Source organism: Buteo buteo, chromosome 13 (assembly GCF_964188355.1).
Source record: "Buteo buteo chromosome 13, bButBut1.hap1.1, whole genome shotgun sequence".
Taxonomy (NCBI): domain Eukaryota; kingdom Metazoa; phylum Chordata; class Aves; order Accipitriformes; family Accipitridae; genus Buteo; species Buteo buteo.
In genome coordinates this window covers 26,624,091-26,648,085 of record NC_134183.1, presented here as the reverse complement: position 1 = coordinate 26,648,085, position 23,995 = coordinate 26,624,091, and the positions used below count along the sequence as shown (strand labels likewise).

The 23,995-nt window shown below is 40.4% G+C and overlaps 2 protein-coding genes across 7 annotated transcripts in view; both read left to right on the top strand.

The window, feature by feature from the left end:
• TRPM7 (transient receptor potential cation channel subfamily M member 7) overlaps positions 1-8,706 on the top strand; it is a 61,402-nt gene extending 52,696 nt beyond the window's left edge. For both annotated transcript variants that reach the window (XM_075045189.1, XM_075045188.1), the window contains exons 29-40: positions 612-693; positions 1,090-1,160; positions 1,672-1,709; positions 2,409-2,434; positions 2,778-2,828; positions 2,917-2,982; positions 3,592-3,875; positions 4,211-4,293; positions 4,634-4,839; positions 5,905-5,956; positions 6,048-6,154; positions 7,133-8,706. In XM_075045189.1, the coding sequence (XP_074901290.1) occupies positions 612-693; positions 1,090-1,160; positions 1,672-1,709; positions 2,409-2,434; positions 2,778-2,828; positions 2,917-2,982; positions 3,592-3,875; positions 4,211-4,293; positions 4,634-4,839; positions 5,905-5,956; positions 6,048-6,154; positions 7,133-7,263 (1,197 nt within the window). In that variant the 3' untranslated portion in view covers positions 7,264-8,706. The remainder of the gene's footprint in view (positions 1-611; positions 694-1,089; positions 1,161-1,671; positions 1,710-2,408; positions 2,435-2,777; positions 2,829-2,916; positions 2,983-3,591; positions 3,876-4,210; positions 4,294-4,633; positions 4,840-5,904; positions 5,957-6,047; positions 6,155-7,132) is intronic.
• Positions 7,419-23,248, top strand: USP50 (ubiquitin specific peptidase 50). Of its 5 annotated transcripts, none has more exons than XM_075045191.1 (8): positions 11,119-11,774; positions 12,112-12,186; positions 12,996-13,159; positions 18,668-18,877; positions 19,296-19,491; positions 20,119-20,316; positions 20,814-20,956; positions 22,104-22,999. In XM_075045191.1, exons 3-8 carry the CDS (start codon positions 13,014-13,016, stop codon positions 22,534-22,536), a joined length of 1,326 nt encoding a protein of 441 aa, XP_074901292.1. In that variant the 5' UTR covers positions 11,119-11,774; positions 12,112-12,186; positions 12,996-13,013; the 3' UTR covers positions 22,537-22,999. The 5 variants fall into 5 exon arrangements, with proteins under 5 accessions (XP_074901296.1, XP_074901291.1, XP_074901292.1 ...); XM_075045192.1 differs by lacking the exon at positions 12,112-12,186 and having other exon boundaries at positions 11,128-11,774; positions 22,104-22,236; positions 22,834-23,248; XM_075045190.1 differs by lacking the exon at positions 12,112-12,186 and having other exon boundaries at positions 11,118-11,774.
• Positions 23,249-23,995: the final 747 nt, after the last annotated feature.

Genomic DNA, 23,995 nt, shown 5'->3' with positions numbered 1-23,995 from the left:
AGCTGACCACCTCAGTAGATATTCAGAAAGTATATAATTATTATTAAGGAATACTTCCATGAGGAAATTTCATTCATAAACCAGGTTTTTATGTGGCAAGACTTATCTAGATTTTGTTCCTATTTTCAGTGGGTTCAAACTGAACTTCAGTTTCTGCCAGAGCCACGTTCTTAAATGAGAATTGATAGCTAACAAAGGCACGTGACAGAATAGCTGAACTTGGTGCTTGTAGAGATCCAGTGTAATATACATTTCTGTAGTTGTACCCTATTGTAAAGTTCTCTTTAAAAGAACTTTTTCAGTATGGGTCAGTAGTCTTAATGTGCACCTGAAATTGTTAGAGCTGGTGGTTACTTTGAAGAGCATTTTAACTGAATTATGCACTCAACTTTTACATTTTTGTGCAGCAAGGTATTTGAGTACACCCGGAAGGTTTTTGTTTTTTTGGTTTTTGGTTGTTTGGGTTTTTTTAAATAAATATATGTATCTCCTAGATAGTCCTAGAAAAGAAAATGGGGCAGATTGTGTGCCAAAAGAGTAGTAGTTGAAAATAATGATGATGACTAATGGTACATGTTGGGGTTTGTTTTGTTTTGTTTTGTTTTTTGTAGGGTCTTCAAAGTGACTGTGGTCTAAGACAATCTAGTTCTTGCGGTGGGTTTACTGACCCTCTGGCAGTCCATTCAGAACAATGTAAGTGTGTTGTCTTTTCAGGTGACCTAATTTTATCTCTACATTGTGTTGATAATGCGTATTCTAAGAAGATACAAAGGAAACACAGAAAGGTAAAGCATCCTGAAGTATTTTCATGGTTGGTGCTACTTGAATCTGCTCCTGTGTCTCATTGTGGTTCTTCTAGTCATGCCAGCTTAATTCTGTTACCCTGTGTTTGCCATAGCTAGAGTCATAAAAAGTTAAGTGATCTAGTCAGGACTGTGCTGGAAACTTGTAAGGATCAGATAGTTGTGGATCAGGCTTTTTTAATGAGAGCCACATTAAGCTGTCTAGTTGCTCACTCTATTAGGAAATAGGTAAGTAACAATGACACGTGCTGTTCTCTGTCCAGTTATGAATCTCTTTCGCTTGTAGTATACAGCAAGAGTAGAAGAGCATCGACTGAAGACACTCAGCAAGTAGACTCTAAAGCAGCCTTACTGACGGTTTGTATCCACCTTTTTTGTTGTTGTTGAGCAGAACTAGAAACTGAACAAATAAAGGAGAAGAAACAAATTGTGTAAAGAATAATACTGATTTGTGGACTCATTTGTTCAAGGAGGCAACAGAAGGGGACCTGTTTTGTCTGAGGGAAGAAGTTGTGCATAATCTCTACTACTTATTGTGCATATATTCTCACTATGAAAACATATGTTGCTTCCTGTTTATGGAAGAAACCACAACTTTTTGTTTAAGAAAAGAATTATTTATGTAATCCATAAACCACTAGTGAATATATAGCCTTATCTATTCTTTTAATTGTAGTTACCATTCCTCAATTGTATTTGACTCTTTCCATTCAACTGCAGTTCAGAACAAGCCTGGTGAAGTATTTCTGATAAACAGGCTGTACTGCAAGGTCTTAAAACACATTACCACCCCAACTCCAATTAAATATACTGTGTTTTCCTTACAAAACTGAAACCTTCTTTGGTTTTCCTCTCCTTTGTTTTAAAGGATTGGTTACAAGGTAGACCTTCAAACAGCAGTCAAATGTAAGTAAGCTTTCTACTAACGGAGCAATTTTATTACTCTGTATTTTGATTTGTTTTTTTCTTTTTAGTTCTTGTCTTTGGCTATATTGGTATTCAGTTGCATTTAATGAAAAAACAAGGTTTAAGGTTTTTTTCTAATAAATAACTGAATGCGTTCACTGGAATGCTTTGATAGGTTCTATTTAGATTAATGGGGTCACATGTCAGAGGGCAAAACATGCCCTTAAATGAAAATGACTGTGTTGACACTTATTAAGGAGTTAGCTTCCTGGTAAAGGTCTTTACCCAACCTTTCAAACTGTAAACCTTCTCTGAAATTGTGCAGACATTGTTCTTGTTAACAATTATCCCCTGAGTTAACTGTTAAAGCTGTTACCTTATTAATCTGATAACAGAAAGGTAAGCTGTTGTGAACAAGTTTTAATTAAAGCACCTCTGTGGGAATGAGCTCTTGCGATGCAAACTTTACATAATGTGCGTGACTTGGTGGTATTTAAAGTGTAGCTCTAAAAACATGAGATTACTTAACAGCCTTCCATTACTGTTTTGTAATTAAGAAACCTGTACTGCCCTTGAAAAATAGGATAAAAGCAGTACTGTGAGGTTAACAAGGTGACCTAGGATGATGTGTCAAAATCAGTGAATCCGAAGTAAGTTTTTTTAAGAAGCAATGACTGTTGATTTTGTGGCATTTCACAGGCCATCTGAAGAAGATGCATTAAATGGTAAGTTTGTTTCTGCTATAAACAAGCTGGGAGCTTTTCTTACAGGCAACTATATGGGTCTTGCATGAGAAAGTATTTAACTACTGATAATTTGGAAGTTAATGGACACATAATAGTGGGGGGTTTTGTTTTGTTTTGTTTTAAATAGCCTACCATTGAATACTATAATTTTTTTTCCCCTGAGGTATTGAAGAGCTAAGCATAATACTTAATTTTCTGCACAGCAAATCTTTTTCAAACTCTAGTTACTTGGCAAGTGTTCTTTGCATGTGGTAATTTTAATATACAATACAGGTATCAAGCAGTATCTCTCTCTCTCTTTTTTAAAAAATATCTCTTTCAGGCATTGCTTCTCCTTTCAAGCCTATAATGGATATCAATTACTATTACTCAGGTCAGTCCCTCTTACGAACTAATGTTCATGTTTTTAATGACACTTATTAGATCCTTAAACTTTAACAAATACTGTAATTTTCCTCTAGCTGTAGAAAGAAATAACTTGATGAGATTATCACAGAGCATTCCATTCACTCCTGTGCCTCCAAGAGGTAAGAATTGTACTTCTTGTTGCTGGTTCACTATGGTCTTTTGGGGAAGAAAACAAAAGTAAACCATGTACAGATTCCTTTTAATATAGAATGATCAGGTCAAATTTCACACTTGCTCACAGCAAGCGTGAAACTAAAGTCTTAATGAAGTAAAAGACGTCCAGTGTCTGTCTTGCAACATTCAAAGATATAAATGAGTATGACACCTTTTCTAGGGCAGCTCACTTGGTTATGAAATCTAGATTTAATTGTAGTTGTTCTCAGAAATGGTGATAACAGTGATGATAGTATTGTACTAACAGTTTTTAAGTTGTCTTGACTCATACAAGGTGTAAACATTTATTCAGTGTTCTTAATGCTGTTTGAACAGTGTCATTAATAGTTCTAATTAGGAGGACAAAACCGCTATAATACTATGCTGCTGTATGAAAGAAGTTGGAGAGGGGTCTTGCCACTGTTAGTGGGACACTTCCCACTTGTTAATTCGAGATGTTAGTAACAACTTAATATTGCAGCATGTTGAAATCTAAGAAATTGTAGGTTTTCAGTGCTTTTAATTTTAAACTTGGAAAATGAAATGCAGTAATTGCTTTTTGTGTTGTAACGTAGGTGAACCAGTCACTGTATATCGCCTTGAAGAAAGTTCTCCCAGCATCTTGAACAACAGCATGTCTTCGTGGTCGCAACTAGGACTCTGTGCTAAAATTGAATTTTTAAGTAAAGAGGAGATGGGAGGAGGTTTACGTCGAGCTCTTAAAGTAGTATGCACATGGTCAGAATATGATATCCTGAAATCAGGACATCTTTATATCATCAAGTCTTTTCTTCCTGAAGTTGTGAATACTTGGTCAAGCATTTATAAGGAAGATACTGTGTTACACTTGTGCTTGAGAGTAAGTTTTACCCTTGTCAAGTATTAAACATAGACAGGCATCATATGTTAAACAGGACTTCCACCCCTCCACCCTCCCCCACCCCAAAACCAAGTATATACTTATTAAAAAGGGGGAGGGGGTTAGTCTGGCGTTCTGTATGAGATAAAGGGTTAAAAACTCTGCTCCAGTATGGTTTACTTAATCAAAGAGCTCAAACTCTTAAAATTTAGACATTATTTAAAAAGCACGTAATTTGTTACACTGTCTTCGGGGAATAGACACTGTTACTGCTGCCTTTTTGGCTCCTTAATGTTCCCTGTCATGCAGCTAATGAAATGGGCTTTGAATTGTAGGAAATCCAACAGCAGAGGGCAGCACAGAAGCTCACCTTTGCTTTCAATCAAATGAAGCCCAAATCCATTCCATACTCTCCAAGGTGAGTGTATTTAAACTTCCATTATGTTGCATGCTTTTGACACGGAAAAATGCCTTATGGGGTTGTTAGCAGATGGATCAAATATATTAACGTACTGGTATGTGGATATATGTCTCAGAATATTACTATGAATGTGTCAAGCAGAATTATCCTTGGCAGTATTTTCTGTTGATACTTTTTGCACTGATTCTAGCCTAGTGTGATAATATCAATGACTTATAATAAACTTATAATAGTTTCAAATTATTTAAATTATTAGTAAAACAAATAAAAATCTAGTAGTAATGATATATTTGCCATTTATTTTGGAAATGTATTCATTAAGTGTGCTTTTTACTAGGTTCCTGGAAGTTTTCCTGTTATATTGCCACTCTGCTGGCCAGTGGTTTGCAGTTGAAGAGTGCATGACTGGAGAGTTTAGAAAATATAATAACAATAATGGTGATGAAATAATTCCAACTAATATGCTAGAGGAAGTTATGCTAGCTTTCAGCCATTGGACATATGAGTATACAAGAGGAGAATTGTTGGTACTAGATCTGCAAGGTAATGTCCTTATTTTGAAACTGGGATTGAGGCCAAGGTGGATGTTTGTGGATTTTTCTCTTGTGATAGTGTTTTATTAAGAATTCATACACCTGTAATAAATAACAAGCATTACCTAGTGCATCTTGGTCTAGTTAATCTGACTCTATGGTTGTCTTATTTAATCATAGAATCATTTAGGTTGGGAAGGATCTTTAAGATCATCAAGTCCAACCATTAACCTAGCACTGCTAAGTCCACCACCAAACCATGTCCCTAAGCACCACACCTACAGGTCTTTTAAATACCTCCAGGGATGGTGACTCAACCACTTCCCTTGGGCAGCCTGTTCCTATTCCTGACAACCCTTTTGGTGAAGAAATTTTTCCTAATATCCAATCTAAACTTCCCCTGGTGCAACTTGAGGCCATTTCCTCTTGTCCTATTGCTTGTTACTTGGGAGAAGAGACCAACACCCACCTAACTATGACTTCCTTTCAAGTAGTTGTAGAGAGCGATAAGGTCTTCCCTCAGCCTCCTTTTCTCCAGGCTAAACAATCCCAGTTCCCTCAGCTGCTCCTCATAAGACTTGTGCTCTAGAGCCTTCACCAGCTTTATTGCTCTAATATGGCATTAAATTTTACAGCAAACCAGGGAATATAAATATATACATCTTTTCCTAATGATACGCACCATAAAAAAATCCTATTTTTTGGCACATTTGTGTAGTGCAAATATGGTAAGCTGTATTTATTCTGAATTGTGTGTCAGATATTCTGGCTGCGAGAACTACGTGGGAAAAATCTTTCTCATTGGTGAAAACTAAAGTTAGGAATTGCAGGCAGATATAAAAATAGGTGGAAGAAATCTGAGAAGTACAAAGTGCTTGTTTAGGAGCAATTTTTATAAAAGTAGATTATCACATATCATTTGGGTTGGGTTTGGTTTTTTGTTTTTGTTTTTTTTTCTTCTGCTTTTATTCTTGGGGAAGCTGAGAAGTAATAGCTAAGGATGCCAAGGCTTTTCAATATTAATGCATTTATGTAATGTATCTGATTTAACTTTTTCTTCATGTGCTGTCTGAAGGTGTTGGTGAAAATTTGACAGATCCTTCTGTGATAAAAGCTGGAGAAAAAAGGTAAGGTTAAAGAAGGAATTAAAGAAAAATATTATAAAATTCTCACCAGAGAACACATGTAACCCCTGTTTATGTGCGCTTTACTTCTAAGGTCATATGATATGGTGTTCGGTCCAGCCAATTTGGGAGAGGATGCAATAAAAAACTTCAGAGCAAAGCATCACTGTAATTCCTGCTGCAGGAAACTTAAACTTCCTGGTAAGAGTTGCTGTATTTGTTCTTCTGAGACATGCATGTCATGAAATGCTGTATGATAGGTAATGAAATAGTTATGTCATGCTGTGAAAGTGGAATAAGTAATAAACAGCAGTTTTGTAATTTTACTTTTAAAATGATATGCTATTTTAAGGTAAAATCCCAGATGAAGTAATTAAGAATGTCTGTGTGTTCTGTATCCATATGCACAGTATTTGAGGAAGGTAGACTAGATTGACTGAGACTTAAGAAGGTACAGTAAAAAAATGTTAAAGGTTCCTAGAAAAAATCAGAAGAGCAGGTTAAGATGATTGCAAACATTCAGGCTTTTTAAACAAAATGGTGCTTGTGTTTGGGGGTTTTTGGTTTTTTTGGGGGGAGGGTTGGGTGGGGTGTTCTTTTTATTTTTGGTGTGTATTTTTTGTTGTTTTGTTTGTTTGTTTTTAAAAACATGTCTAGGTCTGCAGGAATTCATTCTACTAAAAACTTTCAATTCCAGATATTTTTGCTGCATGGACTACACTACACTCATCTCAAACCTTGAAATTGTTTCTCTGTATCAGGCTTTTAGACTCCAGCAGAACAACATAAGGAACTTGCATGGTTCCTGCCTGTTTCACACTTCTCTCCCAGGTTGTTTCTCACATGAAGAGAGGTTATTTATTTTAAATTTGAGTTGTAAATCCTGGTAACATCAAAATAGATCATGGAAGGATCTGATTTCCATGGAAAGTTGACTTGATACTTGCTATAATATCTACAAATAAAATAATTCTGAGGTTTCCATCACTTTTTAAAGAAGAGCTTTAGGCTTCTGATTACATGTGTGATAAAAACATCCTTTTTTGACACAGTGCATATTGAGGAATTCTTCTTTATTAAGTATATATGCATACCAAATTCTTTGAAAGACTTTTATGCCCCATTGATTCTACTAGCTCAAGAAATAGTAATCAATATGACTTCATTTTCTTTTTACAGATCTGAAGAGGAATGATTACACACCTGACAAGATCATATTTCCTCAGGATGATTCCCCTGAATTGACAATTCAGCCTGGAAGCTGCACCAAAGAATCCGATTCACCTAATTCTATTCGTCTGATGCTCTAATGATGTGACCAAATCAGTGGCTTCATCCAAACTTCATGGAATGTCACAAAGTTGTCACTTATCTTTCCTTCACTATAATTAAAAGAAAGATACGTCAAAACAAGGATTGCTGTCTTACAAGTGGAATTTTGGCTGGTCCTCAAGCTAAGGACCTAACAACTTGTGATAACCATCTACAGACAACAGCTTGGCAGCTCATCGTTTTAAAGGTGGAGTAACAACAAGTATTTAAGATATGTTTTTAAACGGGCTTTTTAGCAGAAGGTTTATTTTTTATTTTGTTTTTATTTAGTGGAAGATTTTCTCTCTGTAGTCCTGTGGTGTGCAATATGCCTTCAACCAAAAGGATTTTGGTAGTTGATGTTTTAAGGTAAAGCATTTGTCTGTTTGGCAGCTGTCTTATTGTCAGTCAGTAAAAGACGGGAGAAAGCACCTACCTCTGTAATGCCAGAGTATTCTTTGAGCGTTTTTGGAAGTGTTCCACTAATGTTTTCTCACCAGATGTCTTTTAATCTGGCCTTTTGAAGAGGACAGAGCCAAAGGAGGTGTGTACACGATGCCAGTAGGCTGAGGTTGAAGGTAGGAACCTGATCTGTTCCAATAGAGAGAGAGAATCTCCCGAATCAGCATTCAGCTTCATGGCTGTAAAGCTGGGTTGTTTGTTTTTTTTTTGTTGTTGTTGGTTTTTTGTTTTTTTGTTTTTTTGTTTTTTTTTTTGTCGAATAGAGCCCTAATTGTGCATAAAGAAATTTCTTGTTTTATACATTTCAATTTTATCAAGTCACCGTCAAATAGTAACAAAGCCATGATAGACTGGTATAATCGTATTTAATAGAAGAAATAGTATGTACTGGTCCAAATAAGTTGCCTTGTAAGAACACAAGTTGGAAGTGCTTTTCCTCGTACGTAGTGACTGCTTCAGAAGTTATGCCTTCCAAAGATCTCGTAAAACCAGTATATCAAAACCGAATGTACACATAACTTTTAAATGTATTTAAAATCGTGTAGAAAACATCTTTAATGTTATGTTATTTGTGGTACTTATTTAAGAGAGACTAGGCTTGGATTAGCATTATGTAAAGTACGGGAGATTGCAATGCACCTTCATGCCAATAAAATGTAATTTAACTGTCCCAAATATTGTTGAGCATTCAGCAAGAAAAAACTGTTGTCCAACTGAAGTTTCATGCTGCGATTTTTTTTTGTTACATAGGTACTAATTTGTAATTTTTAATTAAAAGGGCAGTATATAGCTCTATAAATTTTTTATTCAGTAGTGTATCTTATAGATACAGACCTAAGGCACGAACACAATAGCTGTTTAAATGGTGTTTTATGTTTGACGGGGAAAGGTAAAATGTTATAAGGATATAATACTGTATACATTTTGTATATCATTAAATCTTTAAAGAATCTAAAATAAATTTATTCTTGTTTACAGACTTCTGCTGTCTGTTTTAGTCTGAAAGGTTATTTGGGTGAATTTAGTAACTCTTTATGCGGAAAAGTAGAATTTGCCATGCTGGATCAAAGCAGTTGTCCGCCTTTGAGGTATCTCAACTTTGGCTAACACCAGAAACTAGAGGGGAAAAAAGTGAAAACTCTCATAGTAGACAAACATAAGTGATGGGGTGAACGAGTAAATGAGACAAAAATATCTTAAACCTCTTTACAATGTTTGTTTTGAATTAGGAGCTGCTTCTTGGATGCCTGACTGCATCCCCTTCTGTTGCTGTGAGGTAATGGGCAGTTATTCAATATGTACTTACAGCTTTTTAATGCTATATTCTTAGCCAAGTAACAGCAACAGTTAATCTGTAAGTGAGTCTGGCTCTTCAAATTGAGAAGAATTTCTAGAGGAGCCTCAGGCGTTGCGAAAATGTGACCAAATTCAGTGTATGAAATAGGAAAACCGTTTTGGGAAAATTGTAAGTAAAAGTTGGGAAACTTTGTTTCCTGACAAATACTTAACGCATAGTTAATTTTTACAACCATGGCATCTGTCTTCAGTAGTTTTGCCTGTGACTCATTTCTTAACAAAACACACAGGTGTGACTTTTGTGTGATGGGTGTGTGTGATAGTGGGGAGTGTTCCCTCTGCTCAGTGTTGCAGTGACTAGGGCCTGAAGCCTTTCCAAGACCAAAAAGGACAAATAGAGTTGGGGAACATATGTAAGACTTGGAGTGGTTAACACTGTACGTATGTTTGTGCATCTTCCTGGCATGGGTACTAGCTCATGTGAGACTTAGAGCTAGAATTATGAGAAGCACATGTCTAAATTGGGGAGGGAGGGTGAAATTACAACTTTCACAAATTATCTTCTCCTTCACACTAGCAGAAAAAAATCATAACTGTAAGTATCCTCAGGGAAGGCACTGGAAAAGTGTGGTGGCATAGAAAAAAACCCAAGTTAGTTTGAAGAAGTAGCCTGTCCGTGTTAGGATAATACCATGTCCTATTGATGTCAGGCTGCAGAAACATGAAGATTAGCCCGTGTAATTTAATTTGGTTGAGAAAATCAAGTGTCAGTCCTCTGCTGAAACCTCATCACTCTTGAAGTGCTCTATGAATAGAGAAGAGTTGTGATCCTTTAGCTTTTAAATTTCCTTTAGGTTATTGAAGAGGGGGAAAGTAGAAGCAGCATTGGAACTTCTGTTTACTATCCAAAAACCAAGTATCAGCATATCTTTTTAGAACCTAGTTTTTAAATACAGGAATATAATTCAAACCTTCTCTAATTATTTTTACTAAAAATCTGAAATACTTCAGTGACTTTCCTACTAAGAGGGTATTTAAAGAATATTTCTCATATAGGGAAATAGGTAAGCTACATTATTTTCCTTGACAGATAGTTTTGATTCCCTACCACCATCCTCAGGATATTTTCATTAGAAGAAAAACCATTGAATAACATATTAAACTGAATCTTATGTACTTGTAGACTAGTGTTGGTTGCTTATGTAACTTATGTTTTAAAATGCACTTTAATTTCCTCCAGCATCAATATTTCTTTATGCAAAAACCTCAAATAAGTGAGTGTGCTGATTTAGTTTTTTAATTAAACCAGCAAATTCAGCATTGTTGACTGCTTTCTTGCAGTATTTAGGTGCTGAAACATTTCAGAGGAAACCAATCTCAAATACATTGTGGTAAAATACGCAAAGGTGAGTCTTCTTCGGAGCTGGTTTCTTAGCTGCTGCCCAGCAGCCATGTGATTCGGAAAAGGAGGGATTTGGGTTTTAAGCCTGTGGCAGCGATTTCCTACACTTTAGTTCTTTGTGGTTGCATCCCACTTAATGCCACAACACTTAACACTGCAGGAATTTGGAGGGGGGGGAAAGACGACAGCTGAAAACTTGGCGGTAACAGTTAATGTTGAATGTTCCTAAAAGATCAATTGGAAAAAAAAAAAAAGTTGTTTTTTTTTAAATATAACAGTGCTTCTGAAAAGACTTCTGATGATTTAATCTTCCTTTTTCCAATTAACACTTTTTCTTGCAAGAAATCAATTTTGTGGTGAGAGTAATGGTGGGTTAATTCTCAGCCCCTGAGCTTGCAGCAGATAGTACTGATGTAGATTTGTGTATCATGCTATGTCAAAATAGTAAATTAAGGTCTTGATTCGGATTCCACAAAAAGCAAGAATAAGCATATGCTTTTGCCTTCTTGAATGAGGAATGTTAGCATTGCTGATTTTAGTACTAGGAGTAAAATTCAGCTATATGGATTTATAGTATTTTTAAAATACTGACAATATATTTAATTATTTCAGTGATTTATAGTTTTCAATACAAATTTTGTTCTACCTGCATGACAGCTATTATAGATTGAATTTAACTTCTTGTTTCTCTATAATGGTTTCAAAAGGTGCTTTTTAATGCTGCCATCAGCCTGTGTATGACCATAGTACTTGCTTTTCAATATATTACTTCAAGTTATCTTCCTTCTTTTCTTTAATGTGTTCCCCTCTGTAGGAAGGCAAGAACTCTTACTTTTGGTAAGAACCTTTTTAAGAATTAGTAGAAGTTTAAACAGCCCTTGTTAATGCTGCCAACTGCTAAATAGTTTGCAGTGTCATTGTTCCCTGTCCTGTATAAGAAAAACAAATTACTTGGTTCCTTCTTTCTGTCTACTGTTCTCAGTATATTTTACAACATACCTTATTTGGTGCTCTTGCTCTAAATAGTTGGCTATGTTCATGCTTGTCATTAATGGAGTGAAATCAAGATACAATTTCTTCGTATCAGCTACAGTGGGGCCAGACCTTAAGCGTCACAAATTACTCTAGAAGATACTGTGGTTGCATGCACAAGCACATCACTGTAAACATAAAGCTTGTGAAAAATCTGTAGCTACTAAGCCTTTGGCAGTTGTAATTTATTTTTGTGCCTTTGCTTTTTTAGAGCAGATGATGAGAATATTTGGTCCAGTTTGCCAAGAAAATCAAGGAGCAAGTTCCTGACATGGAGATTCCAGATGAAGTGGGCAGGAAAGGCAGGATATGCCGGGGGTATGGGACTAATTACTGTTTCATTAGTAATAATGAAATATATCTCAGTACTATTTAACCATGTAGAAGGGTGAATACATGTTAGCATCTGTTGTTGCACTACACCAGAAGCTAATTTAAAAAAACAAAAAATAATCCAGGCAGTGGTTTTACGTGTTTGTGCCATGCTGCTATATTGTTGGTTTTGTGCTAAGTATGAGATACAGATAGTGATACAAGTAGTAGTAGAAGTGGTAACTAAGCCCCAACAAGTGCTGAGGGGTGTTGCAGAGCAGGAAGAGGAGGATTAGGAGACAAATTGCTTTTTGAACAGTATCTGAAAAACTCTTTCTTGCAGAGAGCTTTGAAATCAAGAAAAATGGTGAGCTGATTATTTTCTGAGACTGAAACTTCAGGCTTTCCCTTTTCAGATGTGAGTAATGACCATTACAACCAGTGGTAGCCTTCTCTCATCTTGTTTCCACAAAAATGCAATTAACTATGAACAAAAGCTGTCCTTGGAAGGTGACGTGAGGCAGGAGGAAGCTTCCTCATCCCTCACACCCTTGCTGCAACTGAGCAGATCTGTTGTAGAAATTTGCTGGAATATTTTTTTCTTCCGAGTCAGAAGTTTGTGGTCATTCCTCAGCCTCTGCCGTGGCCTTAGCTCAGCCTTTCCCCAAGTCTGCATGAAACATCTGACTTCCTCCATCCCACACGCGTATCAGTCAGTATGTCCTTCTGTTAAGTCTATGGTAGAAAATACGGTATTTGTTCTAAGTAAGACTTAATAAGTAATATAATCTGGCTCCTGTTCCACTCACGTGTGGAGACTGGGGAGGGACATCCCCTGAGCCCCAACAGGTGGTGGGAAGGGGGCAGCAGTGTAGAGTGGGAACCAGGATGCAGCTGTGTCAATCAAATCTGCCAGTTGTGAGAGACACTGGGGTAGGAAAGGCATGCCATGAGCAACTAGGAACATGGAGAGATGAGTTCTGGAAGCACCTGTGTCATTCGCCAGTGACAAAAATAGTTCATGGGAAGACAGAAGAATAAAACCAATTTATATTATTGGTTATCTTTCTTTGAAGGGATATTTATAACTGCATGGCAGGTAAGCTAGTGACCCAAAGCCAGAAAGCCTTGTTAGCCCTTTCTTACCCTAACAAAATCTGAAGCTATATATCCCATCATCAAAATACTAGTTTTGATTTTTACTTTTCATGGTTTGTTTTTTTTTAGACTGGAAAAGCTGCTAAAATGAAGGATAAAGGAGACACTGAGAAAAATTACACAAAGCATCAAAAATTCCTTAACTGGGAGAAAAATGCAAGCTGCTGGCAGTGTACCCTGTATTCCAAACTAGGAGCGGATACTTACCATGACTGTTTTTGTCAAAACCAAAAGTCAGTAAGTCAGCTTCATTGGGGGCCCAACTTAAATGCCTCAATGCAAATGCATATAGCATGGGGGATAAACAGGAGGAGTTCGAGATGTGCACACGCCTGCAGGGCTATGATCCATTGGCATCACAGAGATGTGGTGGGATGGCTCCTACGACTGGAGCATTAGAATGGAAGGATACAGGCTCTTTCGGAAGGACAGTCAGGGAAGATGAGGAGGGTGTGTCATCCTCTATGTCAATGACCAGCTGGAGTGTATGGAGCTCCACCTGGGGATTGATGAGGAGCTGACCAAGAGCCTATGGGTCAGGATTAAAGGGGAGGGCAGGTACAGGTAACACTGTAGTGGGGTCTGCTACAGGCCGCCCGACCAGGAAGACTGAGCGGATGAGGCCTTCTATAGACAGATAAGAGCTAGGAGCAACCTCATGTCCAAAAGCCCTGGTCCTCATGGGGGACTTCAGCCACCCCAATATCTGTTGGAGGGACAAGCAGGGCATAAGCAATCCAGGAGGTTCCTGGAGTGTGTTGATGATAACTTCTTTCTCCAAGTGATAGAAGAGCCAATGAGGAGAGGTGCTGTGCTGGACCTTGTTCTCACCAACAAGGAGGAGCTAGTGGGAAATCTGAAGCTCAAGGGCAGCCTTGGCTCCAGTGACCATGAAATGCTGGAGTTCAAGATCCTTAGGGCAGTGAGGAGGGCGCACAGCAAGCTCAGTACCTTGGACTTCATGAGAGCAGACTTTGGCCTCTTCAGGGATCTGCTTGGTGAGGTACCATGGGATGAAGCCCTGGAGGGAAGAGGGGCCCAAGAAAGCTGGTTAATATTCAACGATCACCTCCTCCAAGCTCAGGAGCGATGCATCCCAACAAAGAGAAAGCCAGACAAAAACACCAGGAGGCCTGCATGGATGAACAAGGAGCTCCTGGACAAACTCAAACACAAAAAGGAAGCCTACAGAGGGTGGAAGCAAGGACAGGTAGCCTGGGAGGAATACAGAGAAATTGTCTGAGCAGCCAGGGATCAGGTCAGGAAAGCTAAAGTCCTGATAGAATTAAATCTGGCCAGGGACGTCAAGGGCAACAAGAAAAACTTCCATAGGTACATTGGTGATAAAAGGAAGACTAGGGAAAATGTGGGCCCTCTCCGGAAGGAAATGGGAGACCTGGTTACCCAGGACATGGAGAAGGCTGAGGTACTCCAATGACTTTTTTGCCTCAGTCTTCACTGGCAAGTGCTCCAGCCACACCACCCAAGTCACAGAGAAGGCAAAGGCAGGGACTGGGAGAATGAAGAACTGCCCACTGTAGGAGAAGATCAGGTTCGAGACCATCTGAACCTGAACGTGCACACGTCCAGGGGACCTGATGAGATGCATCTGTGGGTCCTGAGGGAACTGGCGGATGAAGTGGCTAAGCTACTATCCATCACATTTGAGAAGTAGTGGCAGTCTGGTGAAGTTCCCACTGACCGGAAAGGGGGAAACATAACCCCCATTTTTAAAAAGGGAATAACAGAAGACCCAGGGAACTACAGATCAGTCAGTCTTACCTCTGTGCCCGGCAAGATCATGGAGTGAATCCTGGAAGCTATGCTAAGGCACATGGAAAATAAGGAGGTGATTGGTGACAGCCAACATGGCTTCACGAAGGGCAGATCCTGCTTGACAAATTTGGTGGCCTTCTACAACAGGGTTACAGCGTTGGTGGATAAGGGAAGAGCAACTGACATCATCTACCTGGACTTGTGCAAAGCATTTGACGCTGTCCCTGCATAACATCCTCGACTTTAAATTGGAGAGACATGGATTTGATAGATGGACCACTGGGTGTATATGGAATTGACTGGATGGTCGCACTCCAAGAGTTGTGGTCAATGACTTGATGTCCAAGTGGAGCGTGGTGATGAGTGGCATTCCTCAGGGGTCGGTACTGGGACTGGTGCTGTTTAACACCTCTGTCAGCGACAGGAACAGCGGGATTGAGCGCACCCTCAGCAAGTTTGCCAATGACACCAGGCTGTGTGGTGTGGTCGACACGCTGGAGGGAAGGGATGCCATCCAGAGGGACCTTGACAGGCTGGAGAGGTGGGCCCATGTGAACCTCATGAAGTTCAGCAAGGCCAAGTGCAAGGTCCTGCACATGGGTCAGGGCAATCCCAAGCACAAATACAGGCTGGGCGATGAGTGGATTGAGAGCAGCCCTGCGGAGAAGGATCTGGGGGTGTTGGTTGACAAGAAGGTCAACACGACCCAGCAATGTGTGCTTGCAGCCCAGAAAGCCAACCGTATCCTGGGCTGCATCAAAAAAAAGCATAACCAGCAGGTCGAGGGAGGTGATTCTCCCCCTCTGCTCCGTTCTTGTGAGACCCCACCTGGAGTACTGCGTTCAGCTCTGGGGGCCCCAACATAAGAAGGACATGGGCCTGTTGGAGCGAGTCCAGAGGAGGGCCACGAAGATGATCAGAGGGCTGGAGCACCTCTGCTATGAAGACAGGCTGAGAGAGTTGGGGCTGTTCAGCCTGGAGAAGAGAAGGCTCCGGGGAGACCTTATAGCAGCCTTCCAGTACCTAAAGGGGGCCTACAGCAAAGCCAGAGAAGGACTTTTTACAAGGGCAGGCAGTCATAGGACAAGGGGTAATGGCTTTAAACTGAAAGAGGGTGGATTTAGATTAGATGTAAGGAAGAAACTTCACTGTGAGGGTGGTGAGGCACTGGAACAGGTTTCCCAGAGAGGTTGTGGATGCCCCATCCCTGGAAGAGTTCAAGGCCAGGTTGGATGGGGCTTTGAGCAACCTGGTCTAGTGGAAGGTGTCCCTCCCCATAGCAGAGAGGTTGGAACTAGGTGATCTTTAAAGCCCCTTCCAAGCTAAGCCATTCTATGAAAAAGATAAACCCAGGAAAATATGGAGAGTCATCCCACAGAATACAATTTCTCTAAGTGGTTAAATTCCAGTAAAGTAAATGTTCTTTCTTGATATTTTCTCCAATGTTGCAAATGTTCTAATTCCAGTTTGAATTTTATTTCTGTATTAGTGTATATTATTAGAAGTTCATTCATACTTTTTTTCCCCCGAAGGGCTGCAGAAATAAGCAAGGAGCCTTGGAAGCATAGAAACGTTGGAGATGCTCTCACAGAAATGAGAATGAGGGCTTTCAGAGAATCAAAACAGGCTTTCAGAGAATTTACAGAAGTCCTATACTTCTGTACAGGCTTCAATCTATACATACACAGAGATAAGAATAAGAGTGCATAAATACTCTGCATGTGTAATGGAAACGTCTGGTGCATTTCTGTTATCCAAGGCAAAACAAGTAAACTGCAGTTGCTCTGCAGCAGGCCTTTTGATAAATGTGCAACATGTACTTGTCTCTGCGTTTTACCTATAGCATTTTGACAGAGTACCTCCATATAGTTACAAACAATCACAGCCCCATGGGGGAAAATCTATTGTATTTCAATCTCATATTTTGCATATTTGAATTGAATAAATTTGCAGAAAGAGGTAGGATTGAACTCCTAGTTGAGATTTATCAACAAAACTTTAAACGAATATTTCAGGGTGGAAGAAAACCAACTGTGAGTGTATTTACATATTGGTATGTATTCAAGCGTTTGTACATATTTGTTACAACTTTTAAGTTTAACCTACAGGATTATAACTTAGATTTTAAAACATTTGAAACTCTTGGTAAAGTACGTACAGTATTACAGTTCCATTTGCAAAAATGTAGATTGGATTTTGAATGGTAGTTTGGGAGTGTGTGTGTGTGTTGCTTTTATATCTCAGTTTGCAGATACACAATTTGGGAGATTAATAGCAGTGGCAGCGGATAAGCTGTCCAAAGAGTGCTGGCAGACATCCTTTGCTTGAAGCTTAACAAGTAAGATAAATAGGGATTTTTTCACTGGCTTCCTGGGCCTCTTCTGTGGATAATTGTTACTTCCCAAATTGTATGTTAAATACGGAAAACCTGCTGCTCTTCAGTGATGTATGAAATTCAGGGATCAACTACACTGTCTCATTAGCTTATTAAAAGACACTTCTTTACCAGTACCCTTTTTTTCCCAGGAAAATTTTCTAAACACCAATAAACTAATTCAGCGTGATGTTTTGAGGTAGTTCCATCTTTTTATGGTCAACACCCTCAGTTATCACTGCCCTTCCATCAGAGCATGGCAATAATAAACGCTAATATGGGTATGAACAAACACAAATAAACGCGGGTCAGGCTGAAACTCTCTGCCCGGTGGAACGGGTGGGTGCTTGTCTCTTCCCAAGGTTGTTTTGGGTGGCACGCAGGAAGGAGGTGGAGGCAGCTCAGGCAGGGCCCATTCCCCTGGATGAGAACTGATGGAACAGGACGGCATCACAAAGCTACGGGGTGAGGTAGGCCAGGGGATGGGACACGCAGGACCGTGCCAGTTGTGCCATGGAACTGGATGGAAGAGGTGAGATACGAGCAAAAGAGAGCAAGAGGCCGCCTCCCTGAGCTGGGGCAAGCACAGGCTCCCTGCAAGGCTGCTGGTGGCTTCCCAGCCGCCTTCCATACCTGGTGGTCCCAACGTGTTTTCTCCTCCGAGCTGGCGTTTCACGGGGACGGCTATAAAAGAGGGAATTAAGCTTTTTCACAGGAGACTGGTCTATAGGTAGAGCTGTTTGGAAACATTGGCTCTGCTGTTATCGAAATTTAAAAGGAAACAGTTCTGTAGTTGTTTTGTAGCTATTAGATGATAGAAAATGACTGTCAGCCTGGGACGCCTCCAGAAATGGCAACTTGGGCAAGTGGTGTTCAGCTGAAGGGAAAGAAATGGCTTTTCTTGTTCTACAAAGATTATTGAGGTTTCAGCATTTTCCTTCCTTCTGCATCATAATAAGAAGAGGCAGCCTTTAGAATTTCAAGAACGGGAACATTGGTGAGGACATCTGGGTTGTGCAGGGTCTGTGTTCAGATCTCTCTGCCTAATTGGGGATGGGGACAGTTTGGTCCAGGACAGACTTGTGCAGCAAGAAAACAAACCTACTAAAATTTTCTTAATGTGAATTAAGTAACATTTTATGACAAAAGTCTAAAGAGCAACCTGTTTGTGTAGCATCTGGACTGCAACCTACGGTTTTAGGAAACAAGTACCAGACAACTGAGGAAATAAAATACAATATGCATTCTGTAGGGAGAAATGCTTGAGGTAGTTATTTACATCTGGTTATAGTTTTTGAGTAATTGTGTATGGAGTCAAAGACTGAGTGGAATTTTAGGAATAACTAAAACCTCAGGTATTTAAATAATACCTCTTAATGATGTATCTCACTGTATTGGGAAGAGCTTAGTGTGGGAAATAGAGAGTCTTTACCACTGTATTAGTTTGATGAAAGTAAATGTGAGTGTAACTTATAAAGAAGATCCTGAAACAGCAGGAAATGTCTCCTCAAGACAGTACTGCTTTCTAAAAAACGTAATAGAAAAAGCACTGCAGCATTTTAGATTTCCACTGTTGTGGTTTTTTTCCTAGGAGGTGGAAGTATGACTCCATTTGTTTGGAAAGCGTGAAGTATTCCTGCAAGGAACCAATGGAGGAGATGAACAGCCAGTACCCAGGGCTCACTGGCCTGAGGAATCTGGGCAACACGTGCTACATGAACGCAATTTTGCAGTGCTTTTGCAGCGTGCCACCGCTTGTGGAGTATTTCCTCTCAGGAAAGCACAAAGCAGTCCTACACAAGTAAGTTGATTTATTCAAGCTACTTGTATTTTTCTGCTTGGCACTGCCATTTTCCTTCCAAAGGATATGTGTTGCCATGAGAATGTCCGAGGCAGCCACCTACTAGCTCCCCACCAGGCAGTTACAGTCAAATTGGCCACAGGCTGGTTTCCTTCTCCTTCCTCTGAAACCCTGAGTCATTTCCTTGCTGGGTAACTTGATGTCATTGTGACAGTAATACCAGTTACTCTCATTGCTGTCTTGATGATGACTCCTACTACTTTCTAGTATCTGTGGAGACCCTCAAACTAAATGACAGGCTGACAGAGCAATACTGTACCTGTGTATATTTTCTAAGTTTATGTATTATGTTCCCATTTGAAGGTAGAGCCACCATCTCTTCATACTTTACCTGAAACTTATGTTTATTTTTTCCAAGAGAGAATGGCGAGTCTGCGACTGCCTTTGGCTGGTTGATATCCGATATGTGGCTTGGAGAGTTTGACTGTGTTTCCCCGGAGGTTTTTCATTCAGTCCTTGGGAAGCGGTACCCAACTTTTAGCGAGAGGACGCAGCAGGATGCACAGGAGTTTCTGATCTGTGTGCTGAATGAGCTCCATGAAGGTCTCAAGAAGGTAAGAGCCCACCTGTGGTGTTCTGGGGCTGTAGCTGTTTCCTCTTTGCATTTCATGGTTTAGCATTCCATGTAATAATTGCCTGTCCTCCTCTTCTGAACTACATGATATGGCTGCTAAAAATTGTCATTTTCTTCCTTTGTTTCGTACCCATGAACACACAAGAATTCATTTGCTTCTTGTCTAATGCTACATCAAATTGCAAGCCCCATTTAAATGATAATGTTGTCTGTAGCTCCATTATCCTCACCCCTACCTCTCCTTGCTCCTTCCACGCTTTACATTCTTCCTGTTTTTCATCTACCTGAAACTTTCATGTCTGCCATGTCCCCATGTCTACCTTTCTCCTCTTCAGACCTACTGATAAAGAGCTTGTCTAGCAATTAAATCCCTCCCATCTAATGTCTACAATATTACATTTTTGTTTAATTTCTCTCAGAAAAGGAATTTAGCTTACTCTGCATGTATGAAACATCAAGTAAAGTAACAGCACTTTAGAGCCGAGTTCTGTGACAAGACTAACTACTAGCCTACACAGGCAGTGGGCAGTGATCATTAAAACCCAGTGAAGGCACTTCTGAAACAGCTGGTTCCTTACATTTTGTTCATTTTTTTTCTTCTGTATAGTCGAGCAAAAGAAGGTGTGTAACTGATGGAAAAGCAAGCAGAGGGAGTGTCAGTGAAACATCTATTATCACACAGTTATTTGAGGGACAACTCAGTTACGATATCATGTGTCTGGAATGCAAGACCACCATCGACAGATCCGAGAGGTTCACTGTTCTTTCCCTGCCCATCCCTTCCAAAAGCGCATGCTCTCTGCAGGTACGACGTCTACTACATTCCTGCTGGTTTCTGCTTTATGTGGCAATAGGTGGCTTAGACTAATACGTGTTATTAAAAAGATGTAGGGTTTTAGTTACGGTGGTTTCCTGGGCACTAACAGACAGTCTTTGAACTAGTCCTAAGAGATGTGGGGTTTCTGTACTCGTCTCTGGACCGCGGAGGCTGGTAAGGTTATGGGAGGAACATTCCTGAGTTGCCATGGGTGAGGGATGTTAAGATTGTTCAATAGTAACCGTGAGGGTTTCTTTCACTCATCCAAGTATTTCCTCATTTGGGGGGGAAAGGAAGCCAACATTGGCAGCTTTGTGTTTCAAGTGTACTTGTAATGTTAGCCTTGCTACGTCACGCTTCGATTAGGAAGAGAGCTCCAAAATATGGCAAACCTGCCTCTTACCTTGGTCAGGACCCTCAGGAGTGGAGAGCTGTTTGACCAAATGATTTTTTTTTTTTTTTTTTTTTTTTTTCTTCTCTGACAGGACTGTCTCAAATGTTTCTTTCAGCAAGACATACTGACTTGGAACAACCAAATCCAGTGTTCCTGGTGTGGAACAAAACAAGATGCTACAGTAAAGGCCACCATAACCAAGGCACCGCAGATCATTATTTTCCACTTAAAGAGGTATAGTCTATATGGGGTAGGACATGGCCATTTCCTGGGATTTGTGAGACATCACTTCCATTTACATAAAAGGAAAAAAAATCACTGCAAATGAGTATTTTTAGTACTTTTGATACCTGGAAGCTAAATGGGCAGTTACAGAAATATACCTGTCAAACAAGCAAGCTGCATGCCTGGCATCTCAGACAAGGTGTTCTGCCTTACTCCGTATTGTAACCCACCAAATTTCATTCACTGATTTTGGGATCTCTTCTCCAAAGGGAAGAAAAACTCCACCGAGGAGTGACTGACTACAGATTAGTACAGCAGTTCATGTGGTCAGACATCCCTGTGAATATGAGTTCCTGGGGCAAGTGGGAGAGATTGTGACTTGGATTCTAAGGGCAGGACTGAAACAGGGCATTTTGCTTGTCATTATTTCAGCTGAGACACTGTGTTTTTATTTATCCCTTAACTAAATCAGGTCTAAACAACTGGGTCTACTAAACAGAGAGGTACATCAGTGTAAGAGCTCCTGACTAGCAGACTTTACTAGCCACACGTGGCCAACTGCTAAATTTATTAAGAATTTATTCCTAACAACTTCCCACCTATAAGGAAAATTACTCTGGAATGATTTGGCTTCCTAGAACTACATTATGTAAAGTTATTATTTAGTTGCCCGTTATGCATCTGCTTTCCTTGACATGCTCAGAGGAACTTGTGGTCCCCAGCTGCAGCCCTTGGCCACAGTATAAATGTTTAAAAGTATACTGTTGTACTAAAAGTTACAGAAGAAAGAGGGATGGAGACTGGCACAGAAGAAGAGCTGACTACAGCAGTGCAGTCCAAAAATGTTTAGGACACAGTGACAGCAATGCAGAGATTTGACTTCTGGCTGCTTTTGGTACCTATGTCCATTTCTAGTAGACAGAAGGATCAGGAAGCAAGAGCTCTGCTTTTCTTGCTGGACATCTCTGGTGGGTTTAGTGCATTTTCTGTCAGTTTACTGTAATACTCAACATTCATACAGATCTTTCTCTTTCAAAACACTGGGTAGTTATTTGTTGTTTTTCCCTTCCCCTAGGAAAATCAGTTAAGCAACCACCACAATGCAAGAAAGAAGTAAGTGTAGTGTTATTTAAAATAGTTCAAAAATTTGTTTCAGGTTTGAATGGCAAGGCAAGCGCAAAAGGAAACTCTCAACTGACATCTGCTATCCACTCAGCAATCTGGATCTCTCTCCCTACAGTTCCCCACTTTTCTGCAAGGATGCAGAGTACAGCTTGTGTGCTGTAGTGGTGAGCTTTGCCTTTCCTGCTTTTATTTGTAAAGCCTGGCCTCATGGAGCAGATGAAGCCAGTGTTAGATATGTTTTTCAGGCACCTTTTTTTTTTTTTTTTTTTACCTGCCATGGACATATTCCAGTAACAGTATGTAACCAAGGAAGAGCGGAGAAGTTATCGCTTCTCTCTCCCTCTTTCCCCCACATCCCAATTTTAAAAAGCACACACTCCTGGCACATAATGCCTGGTTGGAGCCTCCTCAACATAAACTCACAAGTTGATCCTGCATGGATCCTGTTTATAAATAAGGACTAAATGGTCTCTTTTTTCATCACTCACTGCAAGTGGGGCCTGCTTATAGTGACCCATATCAGGGCTAATAGCTGGGCTGCAAATTTAACATTGCAAAATGGAGAAGCATAATCATCATCTATTTGCTCTGTTTGAAAGCATTTATTTGAATTAACATTCCTCGCTGTAGACCAAAGGGGGCTAGAATCTTCTCTCCCATCTTTTCCAGGCACAAACAAAAAATGATTGCCAATTCCTAGCTTTGCCTGTAAGGAGAAAGAGCGAGACTTCTGTTTTAACAGACCCTGTTGTTTGTTACAGAACCACTCTGGTTTTCTGGATGATGGCCACTACACGGCGTTCTGCAAGCACTCAGTCACCAAAAACTGGTACAACTTCGACGATGCACAGATCACCAAGATCCCAAATGCCTCAGTGCAGTCTGACACAGCGTATCTCCTATTCTACATCTGTCAAGGCCTTCTCTGCACCCATTAAAAGTCTGCTAGTGATGGAAAACGAACAGTGAGTAGGCCAGCAATTAGAATTCATTGGCAGCATTAGCCAAGTCCTGTTTCATCAATAAACTAGAGCATTTGCACTACCAATCATCTGTTGTGGTCTTTCAGCAAGTAATTTCTAGAGAGAAGAGTTACGGCTTCCGAGCCTGCTAAAGAACATGCATCCGCTCCATTTGTACAAGGTCTGTTTGTTTTCAGTGACAAACGTCGTACATCCCTCAAAAGAACACTGGCATGGGTTAGGCCCAGCCAGCAACAAAGCACCATGCGGCTGCTCACTCACTCCCCCCCACTGGGATGGGGAGGAGAAAATATAACAAAAGGCTCGTGGGTCGAGGCAAGGACAGGGAGGGATCACTCACCAATTATGGTCACAGGCAAAAACCAGACTTGACCTGGGGGAAAAAAAAAAAAAACAATTCAATTTGTTACCAATCAAATTAGAGCAGGATGAGAAGTAAAACCAAATCTTAAAACACCTTGCAGTCAGTTCGTCACACATTGTCTTTGCCGCTCCTTCCTCCTCAGGGGGAGGAATCCTCACACTCTTCCCTTGCTCCAGCGTGGGTCCCTTCCACAGGCTGCAGTCCTTCAGGCACAGACTGCTCCGGCACAGGCTTTCCCATGGAGTCACGGCCATCTTCAGGGGCATCCACCTGCTCCGGCATGGGCTCCTCCACAGGCTGCAGGTGGGCATCTGCTCCCCTGCTCACCTCCATGGGCTGCAGGAGGACAGCCTGCTGTCCTACCATGGGCTGCAGGGGCATCCTCCGGTGCCTGGAGCACCTCCTCCCCCTCCTTCTTCAGGGACCTGCACAGGTGTTTCTCTCATATCCCGCTCCTCTCTCCACTACATGTTTTCCCTCTTAAATCTGTTATCCCAGAGGCACTACCACCGTCACTGACTGGGTTGGCCTTGGCCAGCAGCAGGTCCAACCTGGAGCCGGGGGAGCTTCTAGCAG